At 34.9% G+C, this 26099-nt stretch overlaps 1 protein-coding gene across 7 annotated transcripts in view; it reads left to right on the forward strand.

Moving 5' to 3' along the window:
• Positions 1-26099, forward strand: part of LOC117181487 (protein pangolin, isoforms A/H/I/S) — a 786230-nt gene that overhangs the window by 632066 nt on the left and 128065 nt on the right. For all 7 annotated transcript variants that reach the window (XR_004468130.1, XM_033374197.1, XM_033374196.1 and 4 more), the window contains one exon: positions 10915-11045. Coding sequence is in view for 6 of the 7 variants with exons in the window: in XM_033374197.1 (XP_033230088.1) it covers positions 10915-11045 (131 nt within the window). In the remaining variant the exon portion in view is untranslated. The remainder of the gene's footprint in view (positions 1-10914; positions 11046-26099) is intronic.

Raw genomic sequence — 26099 nt, forward strand, 5'->3', positions numbered from 1 at the left:
CCCCGCTGTTTCGATGTGCCCTTTTCACTAGATTCACAATTTTCTTCTATATTTGTACCCCCTGTATCTTTTGGCTCTAATGACTTCTCGTTTTCCAGATCGTCCGGCACCCCTTCCTCTTTCCTCTGAATCGGCAAATGAGTTAGCTTGCTGTTTTTACGAAATGCTTCTTCTGTCAATCCTCGCCCATTCTTTTATCCTTGTTTCCCGCTTTCCCAACAAAATACTTCATGCATTTTACGCTAAGGCTATTTTTCTCCTTTACTTCTTTTTTCGGCCTCCCTCTTGTCTTTTTCTCTGTTGTTGTCGACGTTTCCACCTGAATTTCATACTCCAACTCTGTTTCCTCGACCGGTGCTGCCCTCTTATTGTGCTGGCCAGAATTAACTTCCGAATTGTCCAAATTTATCCCGCTCATCTTTGTGATATTGAACCTAACCTAGGAAGATGATGCCCACTTTTTCTTGCGAATTTTTACACACTTCCCATGAACAGAAACCTTAGATAACACTTGTTTGTCACTTTAGGCTACTTCACTTTAGTTTAGAACACACCCGCCACCCCACCTGATCTTTAAAAACATAATAATAAATTAAAATAATTAGGTTTAATTTATTATGTTGTATTTAATATAATAATATTGTATAGTTGAAAAAAATCTTTAAAATCAATTCCAAGTTTAATAATTAACTTTAAACTGTAATGGGAAATTAAACAATTAATGTATTTTAAAACTTAATAGTCAAAATACTTTGTTAAAAATGAATCAAAACAAACTAAAATCTGCCATAACTTATTCTAATTTCAATATTTTGATTGCAAGTTACATATAGTTGAAATCGCAAAAAAACATAGATTCTGAATATAATATTTTTAATTTGCTGGTTGCAAAATTGGAGTGGAGAGGGTAAGACGAGTAGTTAGCCTGCGATCAAATGGATACTGTCCATTCCTTCCTGGCTGCGGCATTATTTTTTCCTTCCCCTTTTCCCCTCCTTCAAAATTTATACTCCTTTTTAATCTTTTTATTTTTCTTAAATTCATTGTACCTTCAAAATTTTTGTCATATTTTTGTCCTTTTCCGTTTTATTCTTAAATTTCTTTGTAATTCTAGTTCTTTTGACCTTTTCTATTAACTCCTTCCATACCTCATTCAACACTATCGTCTTAAACGCGAACTTTTCCTTTTTTTCTGTATAATTTTTTGTTGTTTCCTCTGTCCACACTTCTTTCTCAAAGAATTCTGCCTTATTTCTTCGTAAATCCTATCTTATTCTGCCTTTCAGATAAACCCCTGTTTGATGGTGATCTGATTCTACCCTAGCTTCTATTTTCATTTGTCTCACAGTCTCTCAGGCCTCTATATTAGTGACAATATAATCTATGACTGTGGACGTGTTGCTTCCTACACATGTGAATTCCCCTTCTTCGGCTCCTTTCTCATTTCCATTGAGTATATACCACCTCTTATCTTCTGCTATCCCTAGTAGATGGTTTCCCTCACTATCGATTAACTGATGTTTCGAGTCGTTTGCCGCCTTCATTATATCCAAGCACATATTATCTTTCCTTCCTATTCTAGAATTAAAATCCCCCACCCCCTTTTTTAGCATTTCTGCTTACTCCTCTTTAATAAATATTTCATTGTCTTTTCTCGTCTCTTTCATTCTATTCCCATTGTATATTGTCACTATTTTGTGCGATTTTACTTTTATTTTGGCCTTCCTTTCCTGGATGCCCTTCTAAACTCCTTTTAACACTTTCGTTTTTTGTTAGTCCTGACGCCCTTCATGATTCTATCACTTGTCCTATCTTTTCCCTTCTCCCTACTGGCTTCCTGGAGTTTCCATCTAAACTTATAAAGCTCCTTGGCAATTTACTCTTTATATTTTCCCTATCTTTTCCCTTAATCCAAGTTTCCTTTAATCCAACCACTCTAAATTTTTCTAAAAAAATTCAAAAATCGCTATCCTTATTCTTAATTTCCGCAGCATTCCAAAAAGTCAACTTAACCTCTTTCTGTATTACTTGTTCCTTTAACTTTTTCTATTCTTTCCTGAAGTTTTTTTCTCCCCTCTCTTATTCCTGACCTCTTTTTCTTTCGTAAAAAAATCTTGCACATTCTTCTCTAACTTTTCCTTATATCCTACCCTCACTATTCTACCTTCTTTCTTCCCTTCTTTATCTTCTTCACCCATTTTCCATTCAATCTATCTTTCTTTGAATTTATGATCACGTTCACTGTACACTTTTTGTTGTATATCTAAATCATATTTGTTTTTCATCACTTCCTGCTTTGCTTCCCAGGTTTTCATATTCCCTACTATCACTCTTTTTCCCATTGTTATCTCTTCTCTGACTTCGTTTGTCTTAACCCTTACCCCTAAATCTGACTTAAAAACTTCCAATGCTGCTGACATTTTATTTCCGTCTGTAATATTTAAGCCTTCTAACCTTTTTGTCAAGTTATTTTTTCCTTCCTATCTCTCGCTTCTTTCTATCTCCCTATTTACTGCATCTACTTTCTTTGTTATGCCTGCCAAATTTACCTCCTGCGCCGTTTCGATTTTTCTCTCTATTAACTCTACATGAGGTTTTAACTCCTTTTCTATTACTCTCTCCTTTAAATTTTCTTGTTCCATCCTATTCACATTACACTCTGTCCTTTTCCCCTTTATTTTACCTGCTTTTCTAGTGTCTGAATTAGTTGCTTGTTTATCTCTCTCAGTTCTTTCATTTGCATCTCTAAGTGCCTCGCCCTTCCCTGTATCCCTTTTAGCTCTTTTCCCATTTCTTTTATTTAATTCAACTGTTCCTTTAATACTCTGAAATCCTTGTTCGGCTCGGTATCTGTTTCTCAATGGTATTTATCCTCGTTTGCCCTTCTATTACCTCTATCATTTTCCCACTCAGTTTTAATTTTTTGTATTAAAATTTCCAAAGCTACCCCTCACATTTTCTTTCCTTCCTCGTCTTTACTCTTCTGGCCATGCCTGTATTCTTTGTTCTATTTCCCGTTCGCGTACCCATACCGAAAAAAGAGTTGTTTGATTAGGCAGAAAATTGGACTAGTTATAGTCCTCTTTAATGGTACTTCTCAAACAAAAAATTAATTCATTTCCATAAATATTTATCAAACCGGAGAGGGTACACAATTTTTGGGCTTTCGATGCAGTCTTATTTACAAACACTTGTATCTTGATTCCTGGTGTGTCAAACACAGTTTCAATTGAAATATTTTAAATTGATTTTTCTACTGTTTTTCAGAAGGGCATAACCCGTTTTGGAAAAAATAAAAATTTCACCGTCATTTTTTAAAGTTAAAAGTAAATTTGTTTCGATCGATTTTTTTTACCATTTTTCAGAATGTCATAAGTTAGCCCCTTTCACGTGCATCGTTTTATTACTCAAAGGGGAACTAAAATGCCACTCTTAACAGTACCTAATAAAAAGTACTCTAATAGGACTACAAAAAGTCCAATTTTCGACCGGATCAGTTAACTTTTTTCGCGGTAGGTACACTTGATAAATGATGCCCCATATTGATCTTATTATTGGTTTATTAAACAGGCACACAAAAAAAAAGAAAAAATCTTGTCCGTCAGTCGAGACAAACATTTCTATAAGTTTTTAGGGTCACTGAATTCGCCCGGAGTTGTTTTTGACTCGGTCAGGTCGCAATTCGATCCTAACTTCAAAAAAGTGAAAAACAGATTCCACTTGATCACTTTTATGAATAGCTCGAATAGCTCGAATAGCTTGAATAGCCATCTTCAGTCTTAGAGGAAATTCATAAGTAGTAATTCAATTTTTTCTATAGTATAATTTTATTACATGCGTTTTTAGGGTTTAAGGCATTACGGCTTACGATGACTCTGACTTAGTTTTAAACTGAGGAAGTGTGATTAACAAATATTTGTTGCATCGACATTCATGATAAAATACATTGGTTCAAAACTAAACTCGCACTTCAAGTTAGATGTCCAGGGTTTAAATTAATCTGTAGGTTCCAATTGCTGTTCCAATCGCTGTCGTTTATTTTCCTTCGGCATTTTTACAAATCGTAACACAGCCGAAATTCAGATACCTCGCTAAACACTGACAACAAACTAACGCATTCACTGGCATCTGACGCAATTATCCGCTGAGTGTACTTCCCGCTTTTATCGCTTCGTTACTGGCTGTGATTCATAATTGGCAACGTTTCCTCGATCCCATGAGCTGAGAAACTGCGTGGGCCAGCAGTTCAAGGAATTCCTAAATGGCGGGATTCTAAACCGAGGGTCGGAGTACTACTTTCATCAGACCACTTCATTGCATTGCAAAAATTTGTTCATGACTAACGATATATGCCGTGACAGCCCCGTGTTGAATATTCAGTTTGATATAAACAATTCAAATCTAACGAAAAATTCCATCGACGTATTGCTGTAAGCATCTTAATTCTGAGAGAAAAAATGTATATCATGCCTCGTCATTCTTTTGAATGTCGAAAATATTGAAAAGGTACTACAATAATTCTTGTTCGTCACATGATAAAAAAAGTTGAATAAAAATTATCCCTACGAAGAACGATTTGTATTTCTATTAGATAACGAGAGTGTCCATGGGAAGAAAACTGATGAAATCTCGATTTAGGGAAAAAAACTTTTGCTCGAGTTTATTAAACGGTTTGATAGTAGTTGAGTTTTAATTTCTCTATTTACGACAGATCTCCTATCGGATTACGAATATCCCATAAAGTATTTCAGTACTCTTGTTTTTTTTTTAAATAAATACTAAGGTATTTGGACAAATTATTGTGTTAATTAGGTAATGCACATTGGTTAATTAGTTTTCAATTATTTAAACGAATGTCTTTTTGTTTAAATAATTTTTTTCTCGAAATTTTTTGTTAATTAAAAATTTCATTATGCAAGCAAATTCGATTTTTTAAGCATATAAGAAATATATCAAAATTATCGTTTCCAACAATCAGAAGTTTTAATATGAATAGCAGAAAAGTAGAATTAACAAGTTTCGTGGAAAAATATTGTTTAGACAAATTGAAGGTTGTTGAAAAAAATTAACGATGTATTACTTCAATATTTTAAAATAAATTTATGTCGCATAACGACAATACCCGTGTGCAAAAATTGAGGGGGCCCCCCTCTGGGGCCCGCATGGGTTGCCCTCAAGCCTTGTGGAATCCATGAGGGTAATCCAGGCGGACTCCCGCATGGAAACAACATGCTAATCCATAGGGGCCCAGATGGGTTATCCTCATGGATCCCTCATGGTTGCCATCATGTATATATACTGGCGTATATCTAACACTATTTTGTACTGGCCTGTCAGTGTTAGGCCAGCACTGGATATCGCTACTGACACAGTACTATTCCAATAGGAAATTCACCGTCGGCGGCAGTACAACTTTTTACAATCACAGAAAATGTAATTTTTTATAAACATATAAAATTTTTATCGACAGAACTCAAAAATTTGATCGTGTATTTTGACAATTTCTTGATAATAACATTTTTTAAACTTTCGTGTAAGGTTTGGTTTTTTGGAGTTTTATACTATTTTACGACGTTTAAGATTACCATAGAATGTAAATTTTTCTGAACATTTACAATTTTTCATAAAGATGGAACTTAAAATTCTTTTCTTTAAAAAAAAAGGAAGAAAAAAGTTGTTATTCACCCTTTGGACATAGAAATTTTTTCGTTGATCTGCGAGGGCAACCGAGCTGGGCCCCATACAAGGGCCTCTATAAAACATCCATATTGTCAGAGTTCGAATTTCAAAAAAGGCTCATAGAATTTTTGTCAGAAATTCACTGTTTGTAAGTCTGAACTCCTGAAACCTTAAAATTTCTGGTGTCAAAAGAATATTTCCCTTTGGACTTTGAAATTTTATCGTTGATCCATGAGGGCAACCAAGCTGGGCGCTCGGCAGGGGCACTCGTAAAATTTTCACACGGGTTCGTTTTTCCACACGGGTACAGTAATATTTGTTATGAAAAAAACGAACATTCGAAAAGAAAATAAAAAAATAGAATTTTTTGCCCTCTAAAAAAATGATGCAGAACCAACCTAATGTACGTAAAACTTACTTAATTTTCTCTATTTCAAACATAAGGATATTCTAGTGCAAAAATTATACAATTCCTGATAAAAATACCACTGGTATTTTCAAGTCCTAAGATTCATGTGGCACATTTTTATTGTTAAGTTCATAAAGTTAGGGTAAATGTTTACAGAAGTTTAAGAATATACATAGTATCTATAGTGTCGTAAATTTACAAAATAGAAATATTTATTGAAAGGAAAATTTAAAGCAATCCTACCTGTAATTATTTACTTGAATTTTTCACAGTGATCGTCCCGTATCTCATTTCTAATTTATTAATATTTTTAACGTAAAGAAAACTGTTTAGCAATTTATAATTATAATTATAGATTTTCCTAATACTTCTCTTTATGTTATAATATGCTTTTTATTTAATGAATAGCAGTAATGTAAAGTTGTATAGGGTAGAACTAATAGACGTTTGTCTTATAAAGCTTGTACTGAATTTTGCTAACTTATGTAAATATCAAATTTCTATCCCTCAGAGATTTTAGGCTTTGGTCGCCGCGGTCGCTGCATGTCATATCGGGTAAATATCAAGGCATGTCCGTGCCCAAAAGCCAAAAATATCATATAATTCAGTGTAAATTTTGGCGTAGGATTCTAGTAGAATGCAACGTTCGATCTTACGTTGGAATTTTTAGTATGGATTTCAACGCCAAGCAAGATACCGATTGCTTAAACAAAGTAAAATGTTTCAAGTGTGAAGGATATGAATTTAACAGGGGATAAAAAATAAGGGCGTTAATTTCTATTGACACAATTTAAAAAATCGATAAGTCCGACATTAAAAACTCTGCCCGCTTCGCGACGGTTGAATCTCGCGCTTCGCGCTCGATAATAAGTTGCCTCGCGCTTCGCGCTCGGATATTTGTTGTTTGCCTTTAAAATGCTTAAAAAAAACTTTATCAAAAAGATCTCTTTTAGATGGCAGTATTTATATTCGTCTTCATATTCTGAATTGTCTACTTAATTAAGTATAGTCAAAGATAAAGTTTCTCAAAGCTCTGTAGGCTTTGAGGTACATATTCTCATCGTGACATTCGCGCTGCGCGCTCGATTTCCAACAGACATTTGTAAACAGGTTTTCTTGGATTTTTTTTCTCTTAACTTTCGTCTTTTTTCCACACCTTCTTTTTATTTTATTTTTTTTTCAACGTTATTTTTCACGAATAAAACAAAAAGTACGCGTCCTATCAAGAAGTGATTCTTAACGAAACTGTAGATCTTTTTTGGGATAACCATTTTTGTTAATTCATCTTTTTTCGTATCCTACATAGTTTGTTCACAAAATGGAATTTTTTATTTTCCATTATTTTTTGTGCAATCAAAATTTGAGTTTTCGATTTTTGAAGAAAATCCAAAAATTGGTTATGATAATCTTGTAGGGCTTTCAAACAGAAATGTTTTTCTTCTGTTGACTTTTTTTCATATCGTGCGTTCTTCGGCGTCAAATTTTGATTTTCGGTTGATTAAAAAAATTTTGAAAACGCTATAACTCTGAGAATTTTCTTTTTATCGAAAAATGTTGTAAGGATAAATTGTTTGTCCTTCTTAATACTATAAATATCCGTACATAGAATTTTCAAATTCTGAAAAAAGTGGTCTCAAAAATTTTCAAAATGCGCTCACTTTTTGAATTTTTATCAAAAATGGCTGGTTCATGAATTCGTCCTTTCTTTTAGGGCCTAAAAAAGTGTGCCAAAGATGAATTTGATTCGTTCATTTTTTCGAGAGTTATCGTGTTTACGAACGGAAAGCCGGACGGCCGGACGGACAGACAGACAGACGCCATCGTGAAAACCTGATTTTCGGATTCAGGGGGTCTCGAAACGTGGAGATCCGTTGAAAAAGTGTGATGTCAAATTTCGGACAATTCTAATACTTTCTCAATTATAAATGATGAGAATGTAAAAATAAAATTTTTTTCTCTTCAGTTTCCATAGGCCAAACTGTTCGAATGATGAATAAATTAATTGTTTATTTAACTGGAAAAGCTTCTCTTATTCATACGCTTAATATAATAATTGACATATACGAAGATTTATAAGCTGCCCGAATTCTCCATATTAGTCAAAATTAAAAACTTCTCATTAAGAAGCCAAATTTCTTTCTCGGATCGATCCAAATAGTCAACTTAAATATGAACATTAGTTCAATTTTTTCTTCAGTCTTACGATCAAGTTTGAAATAAAAAGACAAGGAAATCCGAGTCAAAATTTTATCAAAATATAAAAATTCTTCTACACCTCGCGACGTTTCGACCTAATCTTTAGGTCATCCTCAGGCAATACCTGATACAAAATTATTATAAAAATTAGCTAATTTAAAAATTTAAATTGTCGTAGAGAAAAATATATTATGAAAAGAAAATTCAATTTACCTTATATACGATTTTTGCACATAAAAAAATTGTAGTTCGATGCATAAAAGTTAGACGACTTGAAATAATTTCCGAAACATATAATTTTTTAATTTGGGAAAAACCTCAAAAAAAGAAAAGAGGCTCCTAATAATTAAGGTTACATTTTAAAACACGATAGTCACACGACGGACAAGCAGGTAATGGTCACAGGAAATTATAACTTGGGTTATGTTAAATATTTAGTACAGTGTTTTTAATATAAAGGCCCTAATTCCACTTTAGCGAAAATCGCGCGCCGAGGCATTTTAGAAATAAACTATTCAATTTATTATATTATGGTAATGTTGAGTTACATTAAGTATTTCTGTTTTTAAATTAATGGAACTATTCTTATATTTATTTATGAAAATTGATTATAAAATTCTACGTTTGTAAGTGTTGTTTTCTTTTGCTAAAATCTTTATATTTTCAAAGTCAAAATCAAAAAGGTGATAAAAATTCTACGAGTGTTGTGACACACCTGTGTTTAAATTGCCAATCCTGCAATCTCTTTTATGTTCAGCTATTCTTGTTTTTAACCTTCTACCTGTTTCACCAATATAAACTTTTTTGCAAACTTTGCATTTTATTAAATAAACTACATTTGACAAATTTTCAATTTTTTCAGAATCTTTCTTATTTATTTTATTGTAATGTAATTTTTTAATTGGTGTGCATTATAATTTAAATATTGCCCTGACCATGAAGGTTTTTAGTATCAATTGGTAATTAAACTTCCATTTTCAGTTTTTTTGATTGATATATCCAAATAATTTAAGGTGTTATTATTTTCTAATTCAAAAGTAAATTGTAAGGATTCTTCTATACTATTGAATGTGTTAATTAATTCTTGAATTTTGATCCTATGGGGAGAACCCATAGGACAACCTGATATTTGTTTATAAAACTTTTGGTTGAAAGAGAAAACAGTATTATTAAATACTGTTCTAACAGCTATTAAAATTCCAATATTAGATATTTTTGTTAAATTTTTATAAACTTGTAATTTTTCTTTCATGCAATCAGAAGGTAAATCTAACGGAATATTATCGAACATAGAAACCACATCTAAAGATAATAATGAGTGGGTAATGGGTACATGAATATTCTTAATTTTATCTTTAAAATCCCAACTGTCTTTAACAAAAGAGTGAGTCGTATCAGAAACAGGTTTAAAATTTTTTGATCAAAATCTGGCTAAATTGTAGGTGGGTGATCCTATGGAAGACACTATCAATCTCTATTTTAGGTCAGGTTTGTGAACTTTAGGAAGAGCATAAGCCTTAGCAACAACACTCCCATGACTTTTTAAACGATAAGCTAAATTCTCATTTATATACCTTTTATTTTCCCATCTGATATAATATCATTGCACTTATTTTCAATGGTTGGAACTAAGCTGGTGTTAACTTTTTTGTATAGTATGTTATTTTGCAATCAATTTTTAACTGTTTTGTTATAATCATTTCTATTAGCTGTAACTGAAATATTGACTTTATCTGCTTTAACAAATATTATATCTTTGTGTTCATTTTGAAATTTTTAACTGTTTCAGATATTTTATTAGAATTATTAAATTTACTGTTTTTTTGAGTGATTTGAAATTAAATCTGTGGCGACTTCTCTAACATTTGCTTTTTTATTTCCTTCATCTACATTATTTATACATTCTTCGATATTTGCACTGATATTATTAGATGAAATATTTTCTGAATTGTAAGGAATACCACATTTATTACCTAAAGCCACGGTCTCCGCTATTTCAACTGGAATTGTTTCATTAGATAAATTTTCAAGCCATTTTTTAAATTTTAATTCTCTATATTTATTTTCATCTTTCAAAAATCTATTGAACTAATGTTCATATGTAAGTTCTTCATATTAGAATTGTTCTCAGTTTGTTCTGAATAAAATCTATCAAGTCAAAACTTTGATGCTAGTGTTGTCGATCAGAAGAAGATAACGATACTTTTCCCGAGTAATTAAATAATAATTTTTTTTTTTTTGAAAGGTTAATCTTGATGATTAATGCCAATAGATAGTTTAAACATATTGAAATACAGTACAAGTCCGATAACTTTTTAACTTCAGGGCTCTAGGGGCTGAAAATTCCAGGAATTATGGACTAATCGGATGCCCCCTCTAGTAGCACGATATTAGGTGCGCGCATGCGTAAATCAGGAGCGAAAATCATGAGTAAAATAGCACACGTAGTGGGAGAACCACAATTAGTGTACGTGCCGTACGTGTGATGACGTTTTAAGGGGAGTGTACACATATCGGACGGATAGTTAACGGACTTTTATTGTATATTGATTTTTTATTCTAATAAATGATAACTGAGTATCAGTTCAAGTGTAATATTTAATAATAATTTATAATAATTTTTCCTGCAGATAAAAAGAAACCACACATAAAAAAGCCTTTAAATGCATTTATGTTGTACATGAAAGAGATGAGGGCGAAAGTAGTGGCGGAATGTACCTTAAAGGAAAGTGCTGCAATAAACCAAATATTGGGCAGGCGGGTAAGTAATAGAAATTTTAATGTAGTAATTTGTCATGAAAGACCTGTTTTACTTTAAGATTTCAAGTACTGTTTGTAAAAATAGATACATTTCTTCAAATTACGCGTATATAATACAGTAAAATAATAAAAATATTATACTACAGAATAATATAATGTAAAAAATTACTTAGTTCAATTTGATATCATTTTTTTCAGTTTTTCGGAATTTTCAGTTATCCAAAGCTTTCGAAATGTATATATTTTGACTGCAGTACATAATCTTAAACTAACATTAATCCATTTTTCACCAAAGTCAAGATTTTACCCATGTGAACTACGTATCCTAAAATTTTGTATTCAAAAGGCATGTATTGCATACGCTAACAAATTCCTAACAAATGTATGCGTTTTCATTTAGCTTCATAAAAAAGCAGTATTCTGCGTCTAGTAAGAATTGAAAATTTTAAAAGTTCCCTGTCGCGAAATATATATCTTAAGGACTCTCTATGTTTGATGTTATATAAGACGCACTTCTGGTTCACATAATAAAGGCCTGAGCACAATGAGGCAGTGAACGTGAATCGTGATGGGGAAGAACCTTTACGTTCTCGGTTTCACTGGGCGTTGAACAGTCACGAAGTCTTGAATTGACGACTCTTAGAAAGAGAGGGTTTAATGCGAGAAAGAAAGACAGAAGATTTTTTCGTTTCACGGTCCGCTCACTTCACGGTGAATCCGGGAATATGGAGTTCCTTCTCATTCACGTTTCAAGTTCTCGGCTTTGTTGTGCACAGGCCCTAAGGCTGAAACTTTATTTTGGATCGAGCAATTGAATCAAGCGGCAACAACTAAACTAGGTTGTCTCATTCGAAATGTGGTGACTGCCTTCTTATATAAAAAAGAAGGTCATATATCAGGCCCTGTATTATCCCCATGCAGATTATGGCTGCTAATTTGTCTTTAGTTGCAAGAAATCGAATGAATTTGATGATATACTGTAAATGAAGACAAATGTATAATAAGGTAGCTTCAATTATCCCAGTCTATGTTACAAAATAAATTTTTGTTCTAAAAAAGTACGAAATCTATAAACATTCTACGTCAAATATGCCTGAGGTAAAACCATTCTGTAAATAACTTTGTAAGGAAAATCAGTCGAGAAAAGCAAGGCACGATAACTCGAGGTCCCGAATTTCAGGACGGTTCAAGTCAGCTAAAATTCAAGGCGTTAAACAGCGAGGACTCACCTTGGGCTCGTATTGAAAGCTTGCACATCCTTCGCAGATGTGCATCTTTCCTTTGCCAAAGCGACCGCTTGGCAAAGGCGAATAAATTAGAGTAGTGGGTCAAGTCAGCTGGGATCTAAAGGATCGTTATTGAGTGGCAGGCGTTTGAAAATTTCTGGTCAAGTAATTTAAGGTGCAGGTATATCTTATCTTGATGCTTGACTTTTTTGCTTGGAGGCACACTAAATAGGAAAGCAGGGATGGTACATCTCAGGGAATTATGGATAGTCAGAGGATTTAACAGTGGTCAAGGAATTATGGATAGTCAGAGAATTTAACACTGGTCAAGGAATGTTAGGGATTTTTCGATAATCTGAAGCTGAAGTTTGTAAGATTCTATAAATTCTATATTAACATGATTAATTTCCTAGATGGAAAGGTTGTTTTATAGAGGAAATAGGAAACTAGGAGACAGATCACTGAATATACAACCGATTGATATAGACACACTTTATTAGTAGCATAACAAATGTCTAATATACATGAAGATAAGGTTCAAGAGAACATGCCGTGACAGCCACGTACAACGAGCTAGAACTATCTTGGTGGTTTACCCCCTTCCATGATAAGTAGGCCATACAACCCTACTATGCTAATCTGTTAGCTTTGTTCATTATCGTATAGGCTTTACGTGCCTGCATAATATATTCATTCTATAAAGAAACACCTCCCATTCTTGCGATATTCTCTTGATGCTTAGGACTTCAAAGTTCTTTTTTAAGCACATCGGCCATAATCTTTCCGGTTGGTAGGTAACTGGCCTTGATGTTTACATCTTTTAAAACTTCGCTCACAAAATGATGACGTATGTCTATGTGTTTAGTTCAAAATTGAATCACTGCATTCCGTGCAAGCTTCTGGGGTCCTTGATTGTCGTTCCAAGTCGGAGTTGATTCATCCATTCGGACCCCACTCTCTTCTAGGGATCTTCGCACGTGAATACCTTCCTTTATTGCTTCAATTAGAACTATGTATTCAGTCCATGTACTCAAGAGAGCAACTGTGCGCTTCTTCATGGTTTCCCAGGAGATTGTCGCTCTGCGAAGAAGAAAGATGTAACCGGTATAAAAACATCGATCGTTTGTGGAGGCACCCCAATCTGCATCTTCGTAGCCTTGCAGTAAAATTCCTGTTTTACTCAACGTAATTCCTTAGTTCAAAGTTCCGTTTACGTAAAATAGGATTATTTTGGTTGCAACTGAATGTTCTTTAGTGTAACAAGTGTTATACTGACTCAGACATTGGGCAAAAAACGCTATATCCGAACGAATTTCCACAGCCAAGTACTTCAATGAGTTAATTAGTTCTTGAAAAAGGTGCTGGTTTATATCTTCTTTGCTGCAAAATCCAGGCTTCGTTATCATTCCACTTGTATCCAGGGGCATTGCGGCAGACATTGCCTTTTCCATCCCAAAACCTTTTAAAATTTCCTCGGTGTAGTTCCCATGAGAAGGTCGATTTCTATTCTTGTCTTTGACAAATTCATTTCGAAGATAATGAGAAACTCCTCCCAGGTCCTCGACATCAGATTGAAGTCTCAGTTTTTTTTATTTAAATAATGCATTGGAGATTCTTTGAGGACATAATTTCGTCGACTTAAACTACCAGTATCACGGCATTAGAACCACGCTTGGCAATGTTTGCGCATAGATTTGCGGTGAGAGGTTGCATTACTAATTTTCGAAGCTCTGCATCAAACCTCTAATACCACTCGTGTCCAGTCTGTCGCAACCCATACAAACCTTTTTTTAGGAAACAAACTTTTTCTCCTTTCTTCAGTTCCTCAAGCATACTGTCAGTCTGAAGATGCTCAGTCGTGCAACAGGAGCAGAAGTCTCATTTAAGTCGATTCCAGGAAGTTGTGCGAAATTCTTCGTCACGAGACATGCTTTTTGCCTCTATTTTTCCATTCGGGCCGTACTTATTTTGAAGTACAATCCTACAGCGAATGATGTTGTGATCTTATGGACGATCGACGAGCTCCTAGGTGTCGTTTGCGATAAGTGATCTGAATTCAACTTCAACCACGTCTGGTTCGTTCCTATCTTTTATCATGCTCAACAGTTTTCCTGGTCTACGTCTGTTTCCTATTCGAAGTATTTGTTGCTTACCTGGTGCCCTTCTTAGTTAAATAGCCTGTGCTACAAGTTGGACTGAAAGTTCTTACCCTTGAGATAAATTCTCGTCTTCTTCCATTACCTTTCTTCATAATATTCAATGGGACATTCAATTTGCACTTGTTCTTCGTCAGGATTTCTTCTTGCAGTGCTCGTGGAATTCATTTCTCTATTCATAGATTCCTTTTTTAAAACATCTGCTTGTTGTTTCGAGAACCACTTTCTCATTTCCTCTGTGATGAACATTTAGAAATGTTACGTCCCGCGCTGTGATGTCTTTTCATTCAGTAACGATTAAAGCGTATAAGCTTTTGACTTTTCTGAATACCCTACGAAAGCACATTGTCGATAACGGGCTTGGAACTTTACCTTTATTGCGTTTTAAAGAGGGCGTTCAGTATGAACCGCCAGATAACTCCACTTCACTGGGTTATAGCCTATGACAAATTTTCTTTACTCAGGATTAGGATAGCTATAAATATAATGACAACCAATGATAACCTGCGGTTGCATCAGATTTTACAAGAAGTACTCGCATTTGCCTTAAAATTTAGCCAAGGGAGAGGAAAACTGCAGAAAACCATCTCCCGAGATTCAGCCGGTTTTTCGACAGTCGAGTTTAAAGGCAGGCATGTGACCTTACCCATTGAATGCACGCAATCATCTTCGGCATCAAACCTCCCGCTCGACATTATATGAAACGCAGCGAATACACAACATGGTCTTCGGCCGCAGATGGTCACCCATTCGAGTGCTATACGCGATCGAAATTGGCTTGACATCTAAACTCTTCCCAAGTCGAGATTCACCTCGCTGCTTAAACCTTTGGTTATAATGAGAAGGTATTAGATCCCCTGACTCCGGAAAAAACAGGTTTTACGATGTTTTCTGTGTGTCGTTATTATCGTCGTTTTCATTATCGTTGTGATGTTTGTCATCACTGCCGTTGTCGTTGTTGTCATCCGCGGCGTCTCCATACCGGATAACTTGTGAAAGACTAATCAGATTAGGTTGCGCTTAGGCTCGCGTTTTTAGAAACGAAACAGAAAGATCGAGCTTGTTAACCAGCATTTTTTGATAAACGGTTCTGGTTTTAACCACAAAAAAATTATAAATTCTATTTTGAGGTCAAGCTGCAATATTCGAAAACCAATGTAACATTAAATATAAAAATTTAATTTTTGGAAAAAGAGACAAGCTACAATAAAAAAAATCAATTGACAAAAGTTGGTCGACCCAAGAAGATCTATAAATTTGTTTTGAATCATTTTTTGACAGGACGCATAGTTTTTTATTTTAATCGTAAAAACTAACATTAAATATGAAGAATTTAATTTTTGGAAAAAGAGACAAGATACAATAAAATTTTAAGCAAACCAATCTTTTGCCTATATTATAACACAAATTTAATTTATGAATAAACGACACAAGACGCAATAAAATGTTTCATAACAAAATTTTTCGCCTGAATTAGGTCTACAAATTTTCTTTCGACACTTTTTTGATAGGATGCCTACTTTTTTTAATTATACAAAAACAAGACAATGAAAATATTTCTGTTTTAATATCATTGCATATTATAAATTGTAATAATATACATTTATTGAAATGAGGCATTTTTCAGAGTAGCGGTGAATACATTTCAATTCCAAAAAAGGAACATTTCTTAGAGTAATCATGAAAAATAAAATTTGTATTTTATTTTGCAATATCCGAATAAGCAGTCTCGGACCGAGCTGCAGAAATAATATAATATAGTTAAACATAATGTAGAAAGTTCATGTTTTGGACTAATTTTAATCGAGTAAGAAACACGAGATACGTGATAAGCATGTGTTCGTTAAAGCTGGAGGAGCTTTAACAAAAGGAGAATTCAATAACATCAAATTACATTTGTCGAAAGTTAGACCTTTAATTTTAAAAAGCAATACCCAAAATATGCGCGCCGTAGGCGCGTTCCAACGTACACTCGGCGCGAGATAAGAATGTGCCCGGGCAAGCACGCAAATATTTTAAATTGGATATAAGGTTCTTATGTCGAACCACTACTTAATCCCAGGAGATAAATAAAACCTAGGTAATCACAAGTCGTATGAGATGGAGATGATCATATACCTGTCTTTAGACAAGGTTATTATTTAAAATAGTAAAAAAAGTTTTACTATTCGATATTATAAAAACGTGAAAATTGTCTTGAAATCGTAACCTCTCATACCTATACTTAGATATATCATTTTTACTGTAATCCAATTTTTAGATAAACTTTGATAAAGTGCATGGCAGAATTTTTGATAAAGAATTGAAACAAAATTATTTATTATATTTTGAATAGTGCGGAAAGCTTGTTTGTAAGAGTGATATTATCTATTGCATGCAGTTTGCGAAAATTGTACGGGTTGGGTTAGCGGCTCTACCCAACTGCTCTTTGTGCACTGACTTGATAAAAAACGCATTTATGATTGAACATTCTACTTACTTGATAAAAAACGCATTTATGATCAAACATTCTTACTTTTCGTATTTTAGAGTAGCGTATTATTAAACCTATTTGCTTTCAATAGAAATTTGTACTAAATAAAAATAGCCATCCGATTATTAGAAAACATGTTGTTCCACCATCGGTACTTTATTAATTTTTTTCCAGGAAATATATTTTTTTATTTCAAAATTGAATTCTATTTCAAAATAGATAGAAAAAATAACTTGATAAATAAATATGGAATCCAAAGACGTGAATCTTTGTTAGAAAAATGTTAAAAATAAATCCCTACAACGATTAATTTAAAGACGAGGGTCTGACTACCGGTACACTTACCCTATATGTATTCTTAAAACAAAATTGTATTGTTTTTATTGAGGTAGTTCTTTATGTTAAATGCGAATATGGCGTCAATTTTTTGTATGAATGACAGATTTTTGAAATTTGGTGGTTCAAATATTCGTTTTTAAATCACAAGTCGCGCCATAATCGAGCTGAAAGTACACGAAAAATCGTTTAAAATGTTTAGAGCTCCAGCACAGACAATTTTGCAAGATACATGGCAGAGAAGCCACTTCTTTCCGTAAATTTATCATTTTTACAGTTTATGTTCTGTTTATTCGATGCGAATCTTTTTTTCACATCTTAAATGTCGAAGTGACTGATGAGATTAGGATGTTATAAGTCAATCCAATACGATGTTTCAAACCTCCTGCGATGATGTTGTAGGTATACAATTACGAGTGTCCGCTAGCGTAGGAGGTGACAACAGTCATCTCTGGATGCTTTTCTAGAGCTACCATCTGCCACTCTGCAGGTTTTCAGTCGCTTGCTTCCTGATGATCAAGAAATTTTCTTACAATGCGACAGGTTTACAATACAACCACCTTCTGAGCTGCTGCCAATGACTCCTGAATACTGACTCCTAAATGTTCAAAATCTTCAGTGCATCTTGCCTGTAGCCGAAATCAGAATGGGATGTATAGATGCATAATACACATTCCTTCATATGGAGTTTACTTCATGCCTTAACTCGCTATACTTGTGGATCTTGGTTGTATAGGTTGACAGTAAATTTCGGTTAAGTGGACAAGCAATATCGATGATGTAGACTCTTTCACCTTTCTTTTCTCGCATCAAGATGTCAGGTCGATTGGCCGGGATGTAATGATCCGTTTCAATATTAAAATCCCAATATAAGATGTAATCTTTGCTTTCTAAAACTGCAACTGGAATGTATGTATAGAAAGGCATCCATTCTTTGAAGAGTCTTAGGTTTAGGACAAGTTGTTGATGTATAATGCCCGCTACATCATTATGCCTGTGCGTATATTCTCTTTGAGCCATTACGCAAAAGCCATCAATAATGTGCTCGATGCATTCGTTGGTATCTCCACATAATCGGCACCGGTCAACCACGTTCTGACGTAACACGTGTTTGGGATAATTCCTGATGCTGAAAACCTTGTCCTCTATCGCAATGATGAATGCTTCCGTCTCTGGATACAGAACACCCTTTCTTAGCCAAATATTGGATGCCTCACTATCCACTTCATGTTGATCCAACTTTTTTGGGTGCTCGCCTTGGATAGCTTTTTGCCTTCATTGTATTTCTAATTCCTCTATGGTTTCTGTCCTGATATTCAAGGCCTCATCTGAGGACAAATTCAAGGGCATGTAGTCAAGATCCGCTTTGCAGATGGTGCTGCAAACCGCAACATTTCGTTTGCTGTTGAAACTGTCCTTCAACTGTGTAACTTGTGACTCATACCGTTTTTTGACATCTACAACGCCCCTACCCCGTAAATGTCGTGGTAGAACTGCCCTTCTAATCGCTTAATTTTTGTGGTGCAATTGGTGTTTCGTCATTTCTACGTGAATGATTCTGTTTAACTTTTCAAGTTCGGTGTTGTACCACTTGATGAGCCCGACGGAGTATGTGAGGACAGGGATGGCATATGTGTTGATTTCCCTGATTTTGTTTGCCGAGTTGAGAAAACTCTTCATAATCAATCTGAGTCCTGTAGTGAAGGCAGTCATTAGGCTTGTCTTAACGATCGTATGCTGAATACGATCACTTAATGCAGTTTCTGGGCTGAACTGGCGTATAGCTTCAGTTCATCCATGTATAGGAGATGGGTCACTTGATAACCATCCTCATAATCATGAATTCTGAACCCATAAGACATGCTGTTTAGTGTTTTGCTCAAGGGGTTCACCGCTAAACAAAACCATAGTGCACTAAGGAAGTCTTCTTGAAATATACCCGTCGTAATGCGTATTGATCTAGTTATCCTTGATCGTCCATGATCAAAGTACTTGATTCTTGTATCCCAGAAGCTCATCGCATGGCTTAGAAAGTCAATAATGCGTGGACAAATTTTGTAAAGTTTGAAGACGTCTATGGTAACTAGATCTTTACAGTCTCGTGAGTTTTTACAACATCCTTTTTGTTTTCTTCTGTAAGGATGTTATTCTCATCGCAGTGGGAATATACCTCGTCAGGTACTTGTACCAAAAGTTGGGCACCCTGCACGGTCATGGATCTTTCCAGTTACTTGCCCTTTTCAAGGCCGCTGAAACATCCAAAGCTGTGATGTTTTTCAGTTGCATTTCAGGGCTACTGCTTGCCCTTGCTTTCTCCAGTTTAAACCATGCAGTGTCCAAATTGAATATGTTTATTTTTCCCCAAACACCCGACCAGTATATAGTCATATCTTCTAATTGAGGGACTCTGGTGCCTTGCTGGTTATTTTGCTTTACACTCAGTTCACGATAGAACCTTCTTTCATCTATCTGAAAGTTTCGATTTTGTTACCTTCGTCCACTACTTTTCTTGTACCGACGCAGTCTGGCAGTAAGAACATCAAGTAGTCCTTAATCTCATTCAGTATTGCAGGTGTTAATGTCTCGATGAGCCGAGGGTGGATGATTTTAGTAACAAGGTTTATCAGGTTTCTGGTTCTATTTCTTTTTTTATATTGAGTTGATCGACCCAATTTTCATCTTACTTTACAGAGATCCATATCTAACCTGATCTTCCATGGTGGATCTGGATCCCTTGGAGGGACAAAAACTGCATTTGCAGATCTAGTTTTGCGGGCCAACGTTCTAACGGTTGTTACCGCTGCACAGTATACAAGACTTTGCACCTCTAACGCAGTTTGTTTTCCGTTCAAATACGTAGGTAAAACCTTGCTGTTGAAGTGTTCTATTAGTGCATGCAGATCACTTTTGCTGTTCATTTTAGGCAGAGAATGCCTTAGTGTTGGTTCTACACATCTGAACTCTAGTAAAGCATGACCAAAATCCCTTTCAAGGTGTTGTAGTTTTTCTGGGATGTCACTATGCACATCATTGTTATTAATATTGGCATGTGATTCTAGTGGATCTAGTACATGATGTTCATTATCCTTAGCACCTATGCCTTCAGTTTCAATCAAGCCTTCATTGTCCACATCTTCCACGGCGAGTTCATCAATAGGAAGCTGCTGTTCCACTTCCAGTTTGATAGCAGCTACTTCAACTGCCGAAAGCAATCTGTTTACAGAAATTAAGCATTTTTGATCTACTAGATTCTGCTCATTTATTTTTGTAGCTAGTTCTGGGTATTTAAGTAAGAAAAGTGTATGATGTTCTCTCCTCACACTTTGCCCACATTTCTCTGCTAAAAAATAAAGGCGCATAACATCTCTGTTCATATGGTATGTCCATTTTCGTCATTTTTTTGGTCGCTGAACCTCTGCTTCTGCCTCTGGTTGTATAAGGCCATCCACCTCTGGAGGATGGGTTGATGTTGGATCATGAATAGGTTGAGGAAAAACATCAATTGCTCCTGATTAAACGTATAACGCAGCTTCCTTTAACTGATGTTCTTTGCTGCCGTTTTACCACGCTAAATCAACCTGTTGTTTAATCTTCATTACTCGGTCTTCTGTCACGTGTAGATTAGTCCTGATGTCCTTCACTTTATCGATAAGATCTCTTATATGGAGCTTGTTGGTTTGGGGTTTGTGGGTTTAGGGCTCTAGGGTTTGGGGCTTGTTAGTTTGTGGATTCGAGGCTATTTAATGTGGAGTTTGTAAGTTTAAAAACGAAATTTATGCGGAAATCCCAGGTTTTTAACCATTTCAACCTATTAGAACCCCAGTGGACTCCCAAAACCATTTTGTGGTCCTGTGTAATCACAGGCCCACAAAAAAATTATAGGAAAAAATTATAAAAATATTATATCCTTTGCATTTTTGGGCTCTCAATCTAAATTTTACTACTGCATATTTCCGGCTTGTAGCATTCTCTCCCTAGATGCAAAAAGTAGGGAAAAGCCTAAGGATTTCATGGTCACACAGGCCGTAGAAAAATTTTTCTGTACGAGACAAGTGACTAGGCTACCCTTATGGATTTTGAACCGCTGAATCCAAATCTGGCCTCAGAATTTATCGTACATGTCTCAGTTTTTCCCTAGATGCAGAAAATAGGGGAAACCTATGGATAGTCTGGACGTTATTTTGGTAATACCAGTATACGCGAAAATAGACACATGGATGTTATATTCTCAAGTGCGACTTATATTCTTAAGTGTAACTTTGCGTGCTAAATCTAAATTTGAACATCAAATTTTTTGGGCTTGTTTCATTTTTTCTGTAGATGCAAAAAGTAAGGAAAAGCATTGGGATTTTCTGGTCACATAGGTTCACCAAAAAATTGTTGTCCGCACGGGACAAGTGATTGATTTTGCATGAAAAACTGCGAAGGATATGAGATTTTTGTTATTTTTTTCCCGTGTAAATCTATATAAACTGAGAAATACCTTCAATTCCTTTAGAATAACCCAAGTAAGGGGGAATCAAAGCACACTAGAGAATTTCTGCGTACAAATTAAGTATCTACAAGTCGCTACACTTAAATTTAAGTGGGTCTTCTAGTGTAACGGCCGTTGTCTAATGCTATTTTGGAGATTTTTTTTAACCGTTGAAACAAATTAATTATTATATTTCATATCTTTTTTGGATGCAACTTTGGAAATTTTTTGAAGTCATTGCACAGAATATTTTCGGAGGTACACCGCTTAAAAGGAACAGATAGAAAAGAAGAGGTGCTCCACTTCTGTCATGATTCCGGCTATTCTAATTATCTTAAATCAAAAAACCATACGCCATTTTCTTCGCGAGACTTGAGACTCTGCACAGAATTAAAATAAAGAAAGAATTTAACAAAATAATTTTGAGATTAATTTTGAGAAATAGTTTTGAGAAAAACACGTTTAAAAGTTGTATATAATTCATAATAAAAATTGCCTCACCATCAATCTGCTACGTCTTTTGTTTGAATAATGACGAGCATAAAATTGCTGTGAAGTTGAGAAGGACACAACGACATCAGCAAAAGAAAAACGTCTTGCGTAATATATGGATGATCCCTGTGTCGATGCACGCTCCGTATACCCGCTTCGGTTTGCGCGTGTAACTTTTCAACCACTTCAAATCGCGAGAAATCCTTTCACCTACGGCTTGTATACATGTTTTAGACGTGATTTAGGGGGAAAAAATTATTTTTTTAATCTGACACATTAGACGACCCTCTTAAAAAAGGAACACCGATGTGTCTATTTTCATGTATACTGGTATTATCAAAATAACGTCCAGAATATCCCTAGGTTTCACCCTATTTTCTACATCTAAGGGAAAACTGAAACGTGTGCTAGCAATTCTGAGGCCAGCCTTGGATTTAGCGGCCCAAAATCCATAAGGATAGCCTAGCGACTTGTCTCGTGCAGACAAATTTTTTATGGGCCTGTGTGATCAGAAAATCCATACGCTTTTTCCTACACGTTACTCAGAGGTGCCCATAAGTATTTATCGTGTAACGCATAAGTATTTATCATGTAACGATGTGGCTTTAATGAAAACCATGAAAACTAATAAAACTCATGATAAAGAGGTTAGACCACGGTCTGCTGCCAATTCTGACTATTTTTATTTGATAGCTTTGTTTGTTAAGGTCTATGGGGACAAAAAAAAAGTTATCCTGTTATAATATTTGGATTAAGAGTCAGTAGTACGTTGAAGGAAAGCATTAAGTACAATTATTAATACATTTTAAAATCGTACATATTTACGAATTGTTCAGTTAACATGACTACATTTAAGCACTTTTTTCATGAATTCTTTATACATACCTTAAATATATCTATTTTCGGTAGATTTTCGATATTGGCTTTTACGAAACCCTCCTTGGACAATTTTTTAAGCAATATTTTGCGACTTCTATTTTCGATGTACACATAACCAAAACAAAACGTCGGGACAGTAAAAGATATTTGAGAATCACTGACACATGAGCTGTGATTAGTGGAAAATCCGATCCCTTTGACGTCAAAGGGGCCCTCCAATAGATATCGCATTATAAAATTAATATTTCAACACTAAATTAAAAGTAGTAAACGAGATGTAAAAAATATGTTATGGGCGTTTTTAAAATTCGAATTTTATATACTAAAAGATCCGTTTATTGGGAAGATGATATCTGACATTGGAAACAACCCTATTAAGTCTCTACAAGTCGCTACACATATAAGAATATGACGCCCGTACATTTATTCTTCCGTATACTGATATTATCAAAATGATGTTCAGAATATCCCTAGGCTTTCCCCTATTTTTTGCATCTAGGAGAAAACTGAGACTTATACGAGAAATTCTGTGGCCAGATTCGGATTTAGCGGCTCAAAATCCATTAGGGTAGCATGTCATAAGGGCCTAATCCACACATTTTCGAAAATAAGATTATTGGCCCATCAAATAAAAAAATAAAAAATCTAACAAATATCCTGATGACAGGATATTTGTACAATTTAATTTTTTGTTCATTAATATGTCATATTGCACATTTCATAGAAATCTAATAACAAATTTTAATCAAACTTTCTGTTTATCGAGTCCGCAAAAAAAATTCTCACTTTAAACAAAAATATTTTTTTTCGTTTTTGATCACTGTTTAAATGTCAGAAAAACGTGTTCTTCGAGTGAACTATTTTAAATCGAATTCTATCGATTCAACAATTTAAATCTAGAAACTTAATTTTTCACTTTTTTTTTTAAATTTAAAATTGGTTTTTGATAATCGTGCCAAGAGGAAAAACGTGCACCGTGAACAAAACAAAAAAATTCTCCCTGAATTTTCTCCGAACCTAGTAATATTTTCTAATAAAAATGTTGAGGGTTTGATTCAGCATTGATTTATCTCGAAAGAATTTTATCGTTTTTTCAATAATTAAATTTGAATTTTTGAGAACTTTTATTTTCTTCTAAAAAATTATAAAAATGTTTTTAGGCCCATATGGAATGCAAACTTTCATTTAAAACCCATCAAATAAAGTACTTCATTAATAATAGTCTTGAAAATATATAATATTTACTGATAGTGAACTTCGTAAAAAAATAAAAAATAATTGTGGATGAAATACTAAGTAACGTTAAGAATTATATTTGAAATTCGGTACCGTAACACGGGGCTATGCGAGGTAAAGCGGGACACTCACTTTTCATTCAAAGAAAACAATATAAAATCATTAAATGTGAAAATTTCATGTGCCCACTTTACCCTGCCTCCCTCTAGTTTTCAGCCAGAAAATTCAAAATAATTCGCAAAATTCTAGATTTCCTATGTCCCACATAGCTCCGTTTTAAGTTACCATTTTGGTTTTCCATGTTGCCTTAAGTTAAAATGACTTTTAAGGTGTTCTCACAAGAAAATACGTGTGCAGAATGCTGGAAACAACTCACTTACGAGCCGACCGTGTACGCACACAGAGTACCAACCAATCATGCGCGATCTGTCGCGGGCTGGCTATGTACCGTTCACATATTGGACCGCCACTCGAGACGCAAAAGTTTTCGACATTGCGAATTTGTTTCGAGTGCCGGACCAATAGGTGAACGGTATATAGCCAGCTCGCACTGCAGCAGCGCGACAGATCGCACGCGATTGGTTGTCGGTCTATTGCACACGTGTTTTCTTGTGCGAACACCTTTAATCTTAATTATAATTGTACCTGGAAGCAGCGGCGGTTTCTCATAACTATACTAATCGTTATTTAAAAATAGTTGATCATCTCCCTACCGGTTCCTGTACATGAATCTTCACAGAATCCTTTGTGTTTCACCTGTAGGTTCCACCCATAGGAAATGACATGGAATCCTAAATAGGTTCCTGTATAGCAGTGGTCGGCAAACTACTGTCGCGGCGGGTCGAGTCAAAATCTTGTGGCAGTACCTGCTACCACCCAGAAGGTTCAACCCGCCATGGACGCTTCCATTATTAGGCAGTTCGAGCAACGAGGATTAAAATTCAAACCAAAACATTCTCAATGACAAAATTAGCTTTCTGAAACCTCGAAATTCAAAATCTGTAAATTCTTGCGATCAAAGGGAATCTAAAAAAAGTCTTAAAGTACTAAAAAACAATGCATTGTAACACTTTGGTTTTAAATTTAGTTTTCATTATATTCCATCAAATCATTGATTTTGAACTTTCCAAGTACAAGGTTAGATGTATTTAATCGCAAAGGTCACAGATTTCGAATTCGAGATTTATAAATCGCTAATATAAGAATTTAAAACAAAATTCATTTATAACTTTTTATTCACATTGAATATCTCGTCTAACCATGAACATCTGCCGAGGAAAGCCAACCCATCTCAGGAAAAACGTAGCGTTGTCGAACAAAGCTCGGCAGGCGAAAAAAATTTCTTGGGTCAAACCTGCCCTTACCTGAAAAGTCGGAAAAAAGTTTGGCCATCACTGCTGTATAGGACTCTAACTAATAAGGTATCTAATGGTACCTGATCGTATGGATAGGGCACCTGGATAGGGTCCGATACATCCTATATAGGATCCTATGTAATTTTCTATAAGTGGCACCATTAGGTGAAACATATCGGTTCCTATGTCCACAGATTCACTATCGCTTCATTCAAATTCATAAGATAATCTTTTTTATCAGAGAAGAAAAACTTTAGTGAACAGCTGCTCGATAAGAGGATGCACGGTATCTTCCACAGAAATGTGGAGGATCATTCAATGTCGTGTGAGCTAACTTTTGCTTTCCTTAAATCACCCGGATTGAAGTCTGGTACAGAGGGTTTCATTTTGGCATGCCAAGACGGTGTCATTTCCACCTTAACATACCG

The sequence above is a fragment of the Belonocnema kinseyi genome, chromosome 10 (genome assembly GCF_010883055.1).
Source record: "Belonocnema kinseyi isolate 2016_QV_RU_SX_M_011 chromosome 10, B_treatae_v1, whole genome shotgun sequence".
Classification (NCBI taxonomy): Eukaryota; Metazoa; Arthropoda; class Insecta; order Hymenoptera; family Cynipidae; genus Belonocnema; species Belonocnema kinseyi.